The sequence below is a fragment of the Drosophila mojavensis genome, unplaced genomic scaffold (genome assembly GCF_018153725.1).
Source record: "Drosophila mojavensis isolate 15081-1352.22 unplaced genomic scaffold, ASM1815372v1 contig_16, whole genome shotgun sequence".
Classification (NCBI taxonomy): domain Eukaryota; kingdom Metazoa; phylum Arthropoda; class Insecta; order Diptera; family Drosophilidae; genus Drosophila; species Drosophila mojavensis.
Window position 1 is genome coordinate 5,776,537 of NW_025318693.1, and position 14,198 is coordinate 5,790,734.

General features: G+C 36.8%; 2 protein-coding genes across 2 annotated transcripts in view; one reads left to right on the forward strand and one right to left on the reverse strand.

Annotated features, from left to right (window-relative positions):
- Positions 1-993: 993 nt before the first annotated feature.
- On the reverse strand, positions 994-3,427 carry LOC6573284 (putative serine protease K12H4.7). The gene is made up of 7 exons (XM_001999334.4): positions 3,185-3,427; positions 2,938-3,119; positions 2,638-2,879; positions 2,354-2,585; positions 2,119-2,303; positions 1,220-1,543; positions 994-1,159 (listed from the first exon to the last, which is right to left on the reverse strand). Exons 1-7 carry the CDS (start codon positions 3,404-3,406, stop codon positions 1,047-1,049), a joined length of 1,500 nt encoding a protein of 499 aa, XP_001999370.1. The 5' UTR covers positions 3,407-3,427; the 3' UTR covers positions 994-1,046.
- A 6,410-nt stretch (positions 3,428-9,837) lies between these two features.
- LOC6573282 (IDLSRF-like peptide) overlaps positions 9,838-14,198 on the forward strand; it is a 39,532-nt gene continuing 35,171 nt past the window's right edge. Inside the window, exon 1 of the mRNA XM_001999332.4 lies at positions 9,838-10,695. Within this exon, the coding sequence (XP_001999368.3) occupies positions 10,545-10,695 (151 nt within the window). The 5' untranslated portion in view covers positions 9,838-10,544. The remainder of the gene's footprint in view (positions 10,696-14,198) is intronic.

Here is a 14,198-nt window from a genome sequence, read left to right on the forward strand (position 1 = left end):
ATATGACATTGAGCCTTTGGATTGTTTAATTTTGTGTTTTTATTATTTTTTGCTGTTTGGGAATGCAGTTTACCGGTGGGTGAGCTTGTTGCACAGACATGACGTTGCGTATGCGCTGAGCTGGCATTAGCCCTGAGCCACAATGCACAAATATTGTTGCTTATATTGGCAGCTGCCAAAGGTGGTGCAACTATAATGCGCTGTAAATCGGGCTCAGTTAAAAATCAAAAAAGAGAAGAGAAGAGTGTTGCTTACATACAGTGCTCAAGCCTGAGCATAGTATTGGAATGAGGTACTTTCGGCCATTTCCAATGTCATTAGAGTAATGAGGTATATGAAATGCCTAACTGTGTCCTATTATATAACTACATAATAGGTTAGGTGAGTTATTTGAAGTAAGTTTCTTTTTTTAATTTTTTTATTTAATTATTTTTTGTATCTATAATTTCGAAGAGTCTAAAGATGTGATGCACTTGCTCTATACATGTATATATATAAATTAAAAATACATTTTTAGTAAAATACCACAAAATTTCGTTCATAGTCTGATAGCTAAGTCTTACATATTCTAACGTTTCTGATTTAAATTGAAATGCGCACTTCAACGAACTAAAGCTATTAAAGTGCTTAAGAAACTAATAACACCTTGTTGCATTGTTCTAATTGATTATTGAACAGCTAACGCAAACATGATGTAAGTGCATTCTGCTAATCAACTAAAAGTGCTTTCTCGATTTCTTGAGCTTAGCAAACAATCCACCCACATACACCTACGTGAATGTATAAGAACATATACTATGTACACATGCGCTTATGTACATATACTATATATACATATTTATATACACGTACTGAGAAGTCGAAACACTTATCTCACTTACGTTCAAGTGTCACTCAATTTGTCTATGTTTGTCCAGGATCAATGAGGCGAACAAAGAAATGCCGCAACGCATGCGAGAGGTTGTAGAGCTGTGGAATCTAGAGAGTGACTTCCACGTGGAGAATAAGTTATTTATTTAATAAAGAATAAAGATGTTTCATTCCATCTAAATGACTTCGGTGTGGCGACGCAGAAAGGACATGACACGCAGCTTGGCCAGATTCATGGGCACACTGTCCTGCACATTGATGCTGGCGAGGTCCTCTACATGGGAGTATCCTGCTCGGGGTACAAGACTAATTAACACACTATTTACCCAGCTAATTGCTAGATGCTCGCCTGCTATAACCAACGCCTGGCAGCCCCCTTCATAGCCCAGCACCCGCCATGGATCCAGTTCGCCGTGAGTGAACAGCACTTGACGATACCGCAGACTGTGGTCGAAGTCATGTCCACCAAATTCAGAATTCATCTGTGCGATGCCCAAGGCTAGTGTGGCCGGACCTACTTCCGGCCCAAATGCATCACGACATAGCTGCTCGAAATACCACAAAGGCACTTCGCTGCCAAAGGTGGAGGTGCCTGATGTGGTGTTAATGGCGCTCCTGCCTGTGGTTGTGAACCACCCAAATTGGCTGCACGTCTGATAGAACCAGGCGCGTGCTACAAGCAAATTTTAGAATTGTTAGCAAATGAACCAAGTTTGCCTGTCAACACGCTATTCTAATCATACCGAGTATGGCATACTCTTCTCGAGGCATACAACTATTCTTACACCAAATATTGTCATGCGGTTTGATAGATATTATTTTACAGATAAGTTGGACAAACTGAGAGCTTTTATATAAACGAGAAGCAATCCATATTATCTTAATGAACTATGAAGCCATTAATTACCTATTATCTACCATATATATTTTCTTTTAGTTTCTCACTTCAGGGAGCATAAAAAGTTCATCGGAATATATGTAGAGCAGGTCAATAGGGAGTGATTCACATGAAAATTTAGTATACAACTGAGGAAGATTTCTATTTACCACGCAACTAGTTAGAGTGACCCACTTAGGTCTTCTAGCTCTAAAGCTAAAGCTCTATATGTATATGCTCCTGGAGTACGTCTCAATTCTCACACCCTTAATACTGAATCACTCGAGTGCAAATTCAAAATATATAAAATGTATATAGAGACACAAAAATTATAAAACCTTGAAAAGTCGTAAGTAAAGAACGCAACTTACAGCCCGAGCTGTGGTCCGAGGATTCGCTATACAGCTGCAGCATTGACTTGTAGCTAAAGTCCTGGCAGTAATATGCATTCCAGCGTTGGTCAAGCGTGTAGAGCAGCTCAAGAAAAGTTAGCAAGGACTCTGCGTCGCTTGAGTGCTGCGAGAGAAGCGTTTCGCAAAGTTGTGGCAAGTAGGCACTAAAAGGCGCTTTAGAAAGTAAAGAACTCAACTTGTGCACAGATCTCACCTGTAACTCTGTGTGATCCAGGCAAAGTAGTTGTTGATGCCACTGAAGAAGGAGATGCGATCGAGGCTATCACTGGCATTATAATTTGGGCAGGCATTCAGTCTCCTGAGTAAGTCACTTGCCTTATTCTCATTGAAGAGGTTTACCAAGTGCTCAAAGCCTCGCTCTAAGCGCCGCGTACAATTGGAGCCATAGCTTAGAGTCAAAGAGTTTTCGACCCTGTGCATGTATTCTGAATAGATCTTATCAAGAGAAGAGCGAATAGAACACAAATTTCTGCTTACCATAGAAATCTGCCTTGGCCAGCAGCGGAGCACTGGAGGCCCAGACTGCTGCGACAAGCTCTGGATAGAGATGGGTCATCCAGGCTGCCATGCTGCCAGAGTAGGAGCCACCGATGAGGATGACTTTGGAATGCGTTAGATTGGCTGACTGCGATTTTTGGTATCGTATGAAGTGAGCGACATCGGCCAAGGCTTGATGCAGGTTTAAATACTTTAAATTCTTCACAGTCAGATTGTTATTTCTAGAAGGATGAAATAGTCTCCAGGTTTTATTCCTCATATGTACTCCATTCGACTTACTCAAATGGCCAGCTCTGGCCATAGTATCGATGCTCGGTGTAGAACAAAATGCCCGCATTTTCCACGGCCATATCATGGGTTAGACCGGTGCTGAGCAAGCCAGGCGTAATGGTCCACTCGCCGCCCAAAAATATATACATCGGACCCTGGGGCTTATGATATTTAGCATTGCGAAAATAACGCTATAAGGAAAACAAATATTTAATCTGAAATTGATAATTAAAGCATTTATAGCTAAATTGCTTACCATTTGCCAGGTTCTATTATCGCCAGCCTCAAAGTGATCAAGATTTTGGGTTAGCCAAAGTTCTTGCACTGCAGCCGCATCCTCTCTCGTATAGGGTCCTGAGCTGGGCTCCTGCAGCAGCAGCTCCCAGCTGTGACGATACGGATTAAGAGCTTTCAGACTGCCAGACACAAACAAAGCGAATAGCAATGTGAATAAAGGCACGAGACAGGTGTAATTCATGTCGATGTAGACTGCTTAATACTGAAGTTTCTCCACCAGTTTGTTGCACGTTTTATAGGGAGCATGGCAAATAATTGCCCCTATCATATGCAAATTATTCGTCTATAACAATTGTAAATTAATTATGGATTATCTGCCTTTTAAGTTTTCAGAATTGTGTGAATAAATAATATATTATAATGAATAATAGATTATATAAATTATTAATAAATTATAGATTATTATAAAGAAAAAAGTTAAAATGTTGCTTATGAGGTGACGCTCTGCTCAAAGGGCTAGAAAATTGGATAATCAAAGAATTGAACCAATCACATTTTTCTTTCATTTCGTTTCTAACCATTTTTATATAAACTAAGAGATTCGCTCAAATTTGGTATGATTAAACCTCATATATTTGATAGGTTATATATATAGTATATACATCTATACATATATATATATATATATATATATATATATATAAATATTATAGAATACTTTTGGGTGACCAAATAAAAGTGAATAAAAGCTTAATAATAAAAGCTTTGCCGGCTTACAAAAATATGCCAAGATTTATTCTTTGATGATGATGATGATGATGAGAAATGTAAGAAAATTCTCAAGCTTAAACTCTAATTATATGTTTACAGCTCACATCAGATTTAATATTCTAAATTGACAGAAAAAAAAATCGTAAGTACAATTTTTAGCTATTTACAAGAAGACAGAATATTCGCTCAAGTATTGGATGGTTCCCAGCAGAACCCTTAAGAATATTGCCGCTAAAACTGCTAGGGGCAAGACCAAGACCAAAACGAGGCAACGTTCAGTCTCTCTCTTGAGCTCTTTGCTCTTCTGCTTAGTCCATTTGCACTCAGAGTTGAGTGCGATTCGGCCAAGCTGTCGTCCAGCCCCCGCATGCCGCTCGAGCTTTTTCAGCGGAGCGAATCAGCGCTACCCTCGCAGTCGTGGGCGCTCATTTGCGGTACCCGGCTGGCAATTTATTGGGCATCTGTCTCAGCCAGCTGAGTGGGAATACGTGTGCGTGGGCAGCAAAAGGGGCGGGGCGGGTCGCAGCCGGCAATGAGTCATTTCGCGTTGAATTTTCCACTCAGCGAATTGTGCTAAGCTGCTGGAGGATATTATAAGATAGCATTGGACTATATTTATTTATTCTAGCATGTGTTTCTGTTCACCAGGAAGTGTAAGCGCACACCAAGCCCTAAGCCTCTGGGCCTAATTAATATTAGTTGCTTTAATTAAAAGCATATTTAGTCGTTGCGTATGTTAAAGTTAAGTACATTGATGATTGGGCCCTGACATGCATGCGAAGGATACTTCTCTGGCTCCATTAAAACTGAACAGAGCCTTAACCTTGAGCTGTGTGTTCCGCACACACAGATGCTGGCTAATAGTAATTAATATGCCAAGCTCAGCTGCTGCCAGTATTTGATTGAATATTTTATATAGTTTTGCTTTGGATATACAGATTTAGTTCAGGTCAAGGCTTTTGTGTATTACTATGTATATTTCTGTCTTCTGCATTATTCCCTCTTTTATTGAAAGTGAAAATAAAAGTTTATATGCTCATGCTCATACATATACATATATATTATATTTATATGCATATACTATTAAAAGATGCTTGAAAAAATGTCCAACTAAGTACTCCAAATTGAATAAATTAATTTTACACGGTAAAAAATTAAAAAATTTATTATTATTCTATTGCTATTATAGCTGGTTGATAATTTTTGATCAACAATTCAACTATGGAAATATATTACCAATAATAACAGACAAATATTTGCCATTAGGTCATTTCATTTATTTACTGCTCTGCCTGCTTCATTGCTCATTAAGTATTATTGAAACATATAAATATATCTATTGTTTTTCTCATAATTTATTAAAATTGTTCATTAACAGTAGCCTTAATTAGTATATGCCCATAAATACCAGAAACTTTCAGCAACTTGTTGTAATATAAACTCACGAGCAACACCTTTCACACCTCTCGCCGAAAGCAACAAGAGAAAAAGAGTGAAAGAGCGCATTGAGTATGGCTCAGAGCACGAGCTCACTCACGATTCACTCCGAATGAAATTTACGTAGGCGCTGAGCTCAGTCACTCGGCTCAGTTGTCCTTTTGAGTGGACGGCAGCGCATAAAAGCCGCACACACTGCGCTCAATGCTTCAGTCGAGTTTGAAACTTACACTCAAGCGGAGTTGTAAATAGTTGTTCGAGTTTTTTGGCTCGTACTCAAACGTACTGTAACCAAATATTTGCCAAACTCAATAACACACTGACACACACATACACACACACTGTGCAGCAAATGAAATAAAAGAAATTGCAATAAAAACATTTAAATATTTATATAAAATTTTTAAAATAAATTCACGAAATTGTTTTTTTCCATCTTGGCGCGTATTTCCAACTGGCGCGTTCATATTTTTATACATTCGTGCGTTTGTGTGTGTATCTGTGCTTGTGCATCGCTGTATGTGTGCGTGTGTATGTGTATTACCTTTGTAATAAAATATAGAACATAAATGTGGTGTCTTTTTTGTAGTGACATTGTAAACGCAAACTTGGCGTAGCAAACTTAATCAAGCGACAAAAGTTGCCAGCAAAAATATCAAATAGCCTGGTTTATAAGTTAATTGTGCGTGTGTGTGTGTGTATGTGTGTGTTTCTCAGTGCGTTATGGAATTGAATTGAAGAACATTCACTTTACACATTATTTACCTCAGCCTTAGACTCAGCCTCAGTTCTAGCCTCGTTAGTGTGCAGCTTATTCATCTGCTATATATGCCAACTGTGAATAAATGTGTGTGTGTGTGTGTGTGTGTATGTTTATGTGTGTGCAGTGTTTGTGCTTTGAATAACAACACGCAGTTGCTGATTGTTGCCTGCTTTTGTGTGCGCTTACTGTTGCTATGCCCCTCATCTGACCCACACTTCAGTCCGCCCCTCGCCGCTCGCCTCCTGCTAAGGGCACCTGTTAAATTATGCATTAAGAAGACGTAAAAGCAGACTCGCAAAACCTCTATACCAACGCATTCCAAATTATATGAAAAGAGATGGAAAAATGCTGCGGAAATAAAGCTGAAATTTTCTCTGTCTGCTGTCGCCGTTGCTGTTGTTGTTGTCGTTGCTGCTTTTACTTTTCTTCCTTTTTTTTTTTTTCGTTGTTGCTGTTGTTGTTGTGGGCAGTGAGTGGCTTGGTTGGCCGTTTTTTATACTTACATATTATGCAAATGAACGCTTGCTTGTGATTTCGGCAGCTGACTCGGCTGCTATATTTATACATTTTTCACGTTTGAAGGTAACCAAGAGTTGTGACCCCAGACTAACCCAGGCTGCTGGCTTACTTTAAGTTTGTTTTCATTTCATAACATATGACATGTTTTGCCCCAAAGGGGAACAAATCAATTTCAGATAAACTTTTTACTTGCTTATAGAAGTCTCAAATCAGTTTTAAATTGTTATGGAAGTAGTTCGAAGTAGGTTGAAATAAATTGATAGTTTTTGAAGTCCAAATATGTCGTGATTAAAGTTTGTCATGTTTTAAAGATCTATATAAAGTTCCGCTTTTTATTGTCTGCGTTAGAATTTAGCCAAAGAACTATCATATTTAATAAACATCTATCAAAACTTTAATGTATTTCATATATTTATTTGACCATACTTGGCGATTGGGCAAAATCTCAATAATTTTAGGTACTTTCACATAGCTTGGAAATAGTTTTCCTTGTTGTTTTGTTGTCTCATAAAATATTTTTTGAAGCCAACAGGTTCAAGTTTTGTTTTTTAACCAATATATTTTAGATATTGAACTTTTATTATATATTATTTTTGTTATTAATATATTAATATCTGAATTTCATAGCTTGTTTCTTTTTCAAAATCCTTGTATCAATGCTGAAACTTGAAATATCCAAAGACCAAAGTGCCAATTAAGGTTTCTTCTCTCGCTTTCGTCAGAGACCTTTATAAATCTTCTTCAAATATATACGGCCTAATTTTTTTCATATTGAACTGTTTGATCTCTTAGCTTTACATATATTCTAGCCCAGTTGGCGTAACTCGTCGCTCTATATATTAAAATAATTTGTGCCGCTTTATTTGGCAACAGTTGGCCCAGCTTACATAACTCACTTAGTTTCCTGCTTTATGGCCCGTCTGCTTGTGCGTTTCTATGTCCTATGCCCGTGTGGCCTATCCTACTATTTCGCCTTGTGGTTTCCTTTGAGTTTCGTGCGCAACTTTGCAAATGGTTAAAATGCGTCTTAAAATATTTTATTTTATTTTATTTTTTTTTTTTTGCGCCTCTGGTGTATTTAATTTGGTCGCAAATTGTGTTTTCCCCAGACGTTAAATGTCTTTTATTAGACTCGGAATTGTTTATCAAATGTTTGGCCAAAACTTTCATTACAGTATATTAAAGTATTTCGCCAACGCTAGCTTGTGCCTGGAGTTTGTTTAGAAGGAAATGCCTGACTCTTTTACGACTTTATTCCCAGAAGTACGCCTCGAAGACATTCCTTGTCTTGGAATTTTTCCTCTTTGCGGGAGACTAAGATTTTTATTTACTTTACTCATTTAGCTGTAAAAGAATTGTGTGGAATTCTTAAAGAAAGAATATGTATTGTATATGTATGTATGTATGTGTATGTATGCATTCCGCTGTGAAAATGTGAAAAAGAGAATTCTTAAAATTAGCAAACATTTGTATAGAGCTTTGCCTTAAGCACTGACTGAATAGGCTTGCATCAGCTGGAGATCCTAAGGCCATGTAGATACATTTATTTTTAAAGGATATATGTATTCATAGGAGCCGAGCTTTCGTTCAATTATCCTATACAATTGTACTTACAATTGTCGTAGCTACTTTCTGCTGGCTGAGCAAGGCCAGAGCAATCTATCTGGCCTACATCGCAGCACATTAATTTTCATTACAAGCTGTGTTGCGCCACAGCCCCACAGCCCCACAGCCCCACAGCCCCACAACCCCTTCTCTGAGGATTTGTCAACTTCAATTAGAGCTCGAAAAAGGGCTATTAACCTGCTCTGGCCAGACGGACCTACATCAACACTGGACCATAGGCATGCGGTCCAAGGACAATCTGAATATAGTATATATTTTGTTTATAATTTTTTTTTTTTTTTTTTTTTTTTTTTGGTTTCGCCCATTTAAATAGTCAACAATTAAAGTCAAAATGCCTGCCCAACCTAAAAAAAGACAAGTTCCGTTCGTAAAAAAAAGGGAAACCGACTAATTAAAATGCTGGTGTTTGCTTTTTGCTTTTGTTTTATAATTTTGTACAAGCTGAGCAAGTTTTGTGGGACCGTAAAGCTGCTGAAAACTTTGTCTCCTTGCTTAGACAAAGTGAGCAAAAATTTCACTACATTTTTGATTGCCCCAAAAAGTATGCTAGCCTCGGGTTGGACTTCTCTGAAAAGTTGCCCGCTTGCCATAGCTTTCATGCAAAGCTCAAAGCAGCCAAACAAAAAAAGGCCTTAACTGGGCTATAATTAAAGGTCGACCCTTTATTGCTGACGTTCCTTTAACACCATTTCTTTTGCTTCTACAACGTATGTGTTTTAGATGCTCCAGAGGGCCATTAAAAGGCGCTCAAGTGTGGAGAGAGATATATGTATGTGTGTGTATATGAAAAGGATTGTTCAACTTTTTGTACCCTCCAAAAATTGCTCAACTTTGCTCAACTGATTAGACGGCTTTCTTGCCTGTAGATGTCCCGGCACTCGCATAAAATTGTTGCGTGCTTTGACTATATGAAAGTTAAATGATGTCTTCATGTCGTTTCGTTGCTCTAATGTGCTCAGGCATTATGTGAAAATTTGTTGTGATGCATTTTTTTTTCTCAGCTTATCTCTGAATTAATATCTAGAAAAATCAAGAAAAATATTTGTATTTATTTTGGATGTTCGTTAGTCCCTCGTCTATTTGTCTACTTTTGTTTGCTTGCCACAGATTCAATAATAAATATTCTATTCATGTAAATTTATTGCTTTATTTTATTATAAATTCTTTATAACGTCAGGCGATTGTTGGTATTAAGTTACATTTGCCTGGCAGCTGTTTGTAAAATAATATTTAGTAATTAATATTTTTTCAGGGTTATAAATTTTCCCTGAATTTTTAGCAGGGCTATCCTGTAGCATACGAAAAGTATTTTTAATTGATATGTGATATGTGTGGCTGCCAGATGTGTTTTCATTTACACGAACATTTAAATTTCAATTTATTTCATTTCAACTTTCTTTTGATTAGATCCAACACTTTGTGTGCCACTTGGGAAATATTCGTTCGCGAGCTGAAACACAAAACCAATTACAAATTTTTAATTGCATGCGAAATCATTGCATGTCCCATGCGTTTCAATTGACTAATGTGAATTGTATTTGCTCTTCTCGTTACAGTGTAGAAAAATGTAAAAAGTCGACTTAAACATAATATTTGTTTGCCTGCAAATTCTTTTCGATTTTAAGTTTAAGCGAAAACGAAACGGAAATATTTTAGAAACGAACACAAATGCTAATTCAATTCAACGGCTTATAGATCGCTATATAGTAGGAAACAATCGCAACGCGATAAAAACCATAACATAATATCGAAACAACGTAACGAACGTAAGTTTAGGAATAGAGCTAATTTCGGGTGCGTATAACTCCATTAGAAGACGATTAGCATAGCAAACTAGTTAATGTAGAGTGACGGCAGGAAGCAGGAGTCCCAGCACTAATTCAATCAGACCCATCTGAAAAGCCCACAAATAAAAATAAACTCCAGTCCAGCGCTCAGTCCAAGCGAGAGTGACAGCCGTGACACGGAACCAAACAGAATCGTTCTGCTGCTGGGGCTACCACCCGCTCAACTAAAGTAAAGGACACGGCGGTCCGAACGCAAACTAACTAGAAAACTTTGTCAAACACTCGAGTAAAGCAGCAGCAAACGTGCGCGTGTGAAAGTTTATCTCGTTCTACAATTTGTGCTGATCCCAGAACTCAAACACAGATACGGGGAAAAAAAAAGACGCGTTCAGACGGACAGAAAGAGCAAGTGCTTTAATTTGAACACGTTCATAGCAAAAGAAGAAGCGCCGTAAGGTACGAAAACCAGCTGCAAGATGTCCTCCTCCATGCCACTGACCATGGACCAGCGACGCTTGAATTGGCCGACATTTCTGCTCTCGCTCCTTCTGCTCCAAGCGACTGCGAATGCCATCGACTTGAGTCGCCTCTACGGGCACATGGCCAACCCCATACAGAAGCGTAGCGGTAAGCGCACTCATTTTTATTACATTTGTATGCACTATGCAAATAATTGCGTAATTAAGTATTGCAGCAGAAGTAAGCAAGGTCGCTTTTTGCTTTAAATTGAATTTTAATTTCGTACTTTTCCGGTTATCTACATATAAGACTTATAAACATGACTTGACTACGTGAATTTATTGATTATTATTAGTCTAGAAGAGAGGAAGGCATAAACACGCAGAACATGAGCAGGACGTTTGTATAAGTATTTCAAGATCCTGTAAGCCCTATTATTATCAGCTGTTGTATATGAATCGACTTCAGCTAGATACCCTAAAGAACTGCAGCCAATCTTAACTTGCTCTCTTTATCCTGATTTAATTTAAAATTAAAATGTATTTAAATTAGTTTACAGTTGCTTAACAAATTAGAAACATTATACTATATAGATATATTTTTTCTCTCTCCCGCCAATTCAATACTTCTTCTGCTCATGTCTTTTTCTATTGTACCTGAACCAGTTTCAGCTCATACAAAAGTCTTAACAAAAGCATTTTATTTCTAGCGAATAGTTTGCAATAATTGAGCGTTTGTTGAGAAAAAGGTATCGTAGCCTAAACAAACATGTCATTGTGTTTATTGAAGATAAAACTAACCTTGAATAACAAACCCTGCTCTAAGTCAAATTGTGAGTTTTGGGTTGTTTCAAACCCAATCGTATTCACAGTTTTTTATTTTCACGAGTTCGCACTAAAAGTTTTGCGCAATGGCTTCTCAGAGCAAAGGCTAGGGTATGCTCAAAGTCTTTTGTATTATTCAACTTAGCCTTTCTCGACTTTTGCTTGGCCGAGTGTGCAAATGGATTTGCATTTGCGTGCTCAGTTTGCAATTACACAAAAATTTGCCGAGTTTTTCTACTGAAATGTTCATTTGCCTCCATTTAAATTTTTCGTGAATATTTATTTTTATTTTTATTTTTTTTAATTACCCTTGTTAAGAAGTGTTCGTGTTCTTAGCTTGGAATTTAGCCATATTTTCTTCATATATGAGCAGTTTTTTATTATATAATTAAATTAACACCAGTCGGTCGAGCAATTCGAAGGCAGGCAACGGCGCAAAGCCAGATCCATTATATATGTGTATATACAACATGGCTTTAAAGACTTTATCATTGTTGAATCGCAGCCCAGTTTCAATGAAATTGTATTAAACATATATGTATATTCTTACTTAATTAACTGCATGTTAAACTTTTTTAATTATCATTGAGTTAATCAGCAGCAGATGTTCCGTCATGTGTTATTCATTATTTCTTTTCCAAGTAATTGTATCATTTTTATACTCATTCACGAAAGCAAAAAGAGTTTCATTTTTCTGTAAATGTCAAATTAAAGGTTAAATGTTGAATGGCATCACAACAGCTGCAATTGCACAGAAGCATTCGATTGATGTTGTTGTTGTTGTTGTTGCAGTTGTATTCAATATATTTTTCGCATTTCCGTTATGTCAGTTGCAGTTCACATAAATGATATTATTGTTAATATTTTGCGAGCGAAAATATCAGATAAACCCTTATTGCAGTTGAGGAATATCCGCACTTTCAAGCTGTTTATATCGACATATGTTGGGTTGATTATATTATCATGTTATTATTATATAATTATGCCTTCTTCTGCCTCATTCATAACAGCACATTTCACTCTGATTTTCCAATTTGACTAGAGAAACATAATTTGCAAAATATATATGTATTCTATTTTATTTTAATATATTTTATTTATTCATTTTTTTTATTTGTATTTATTTATTTTTATTTTTTTTTTTCAAAATAGAATATGCACTAACAAGTGATGTTTTCCATGTAACCGTAAAGTTTTAATACCTAATAAATTATGCTCGAATTTCGATTTGCTGCTAATCAATTATTCAGCTCGATTCCTATTGAAATTATTTTAGAATAAATCAGGACAGATTATTGACATTAAACTTTTAATTAACATTATCAGGATTTTAGTTTCTTTACGTCGATTTATATATTTAAATATATTTTTTTATATTGCAACTATATAATTTTCAAACGACATTTTAATTAAAAGTATCAAAAAATGTTTTGCCAATTAGTAATTATTTTCCTATATTTGCAAATATTTAACAAACTATAAACTGGATTTCAGTTTGCAGTAATTAAAAACTCTTGTTGGCTTTAGTCTATATTTAAACAATAAATAAATAACATCCCAGCTTGAGCTCTCTGCATTCTCTCAAAGTTTTTCGTTCTGTTGATGTTGTGCTTCAAGTGGCTGGATTCTGCTGCAGTTGCTGAGTCAACAAACAAACTGCACGTTCTAAGCTTATTGGACAGGCAGTGGTGAAAGGACTTGCCTCGCTTTTCTTATCCTTTTCATTTTCTGGCTTCGTGCTTTTCTCAAAGGTGTCCATCACTCGGCCATTCATTGTCGGTCGCTTTTGTGCTTGTGGCATTTGGCTTTGGCTGCTTTTATGACCGCCGTCGACTTGGTCATAATTTTTTTTACCCTGAACGCTGGCAGTTAATAATTGTGCACCGGGTCTGAGCTGGTTGCAACAAAAGCTCAGGACATTACAAAGCACCGCCTGTCACTTAGCAAGGTTTTTTTTTTTTTTTTTTTTTTTTATTCCTGACTTCTTTTATTCCACGCTCGTTGAGCTATGGAGACTACGATTTAAGTGGTTGTGTGTATGTGTGTGAGTTGTGGTTGAGTGTCGGCTTGTGTGTGTATGAATATTTATGTTTGTATGTGTGCCTGTGTAATTTAAGTGCAATTGATTGAAAAGAGCCTCAAAGCGTTATTAAGTGGCATTTGAACTGAAAGGGCGAACCATTTGAATTTGATTTAGCGCACGATATTCAATCAAATAAGGCTAATGTTTCAATGGCATTTAGTCAGCAATTAAATGAATTTTAACTCATATATTTAAACTGGCTTGCCCTTTACATTGGATCTTTATTTTCTAGAATTTGTTTAATTTTATTTTATATTTATATATATTGATTGCACAGACAGCTAGATGAGCTCGACTCATCATCTATTGATGCAGAGAATTAACTCTAACACAAGTTAACTCAAAGTATTATCGTAGTTGCTACGACTGTCTGGACAAACTTAGCCTTCGCAGGGTATACAAATCATGAAAGGGTCAACTGCTAATGCTCGAGCCACAGTAGATAAAACATAAATAAATACGCCACGCCACGTAAACGAAGCTCTAATGGCGGCTCAATCCTTTGACGCCTCTCACCTATGAGAAATCCATTAAAACTTTTGCTGCACGAACTCCGGTCACGGTTTCGCTTATTTATACTTAATGAGCCACGAAGCGAACAACTTGGCGAACAACGCAAGAGACAAGAGAACCTCAAAATAAAAAAAAATAAAAAAATAAAAATGTAATCGAGGACCAACAAAAAGTGGGCGTCGAGGAAAATTAATTTCATAGCATTAGCAGAAAAAAAGCTGAACATAGTGAAAGTTACAGCTGGTCAGGGA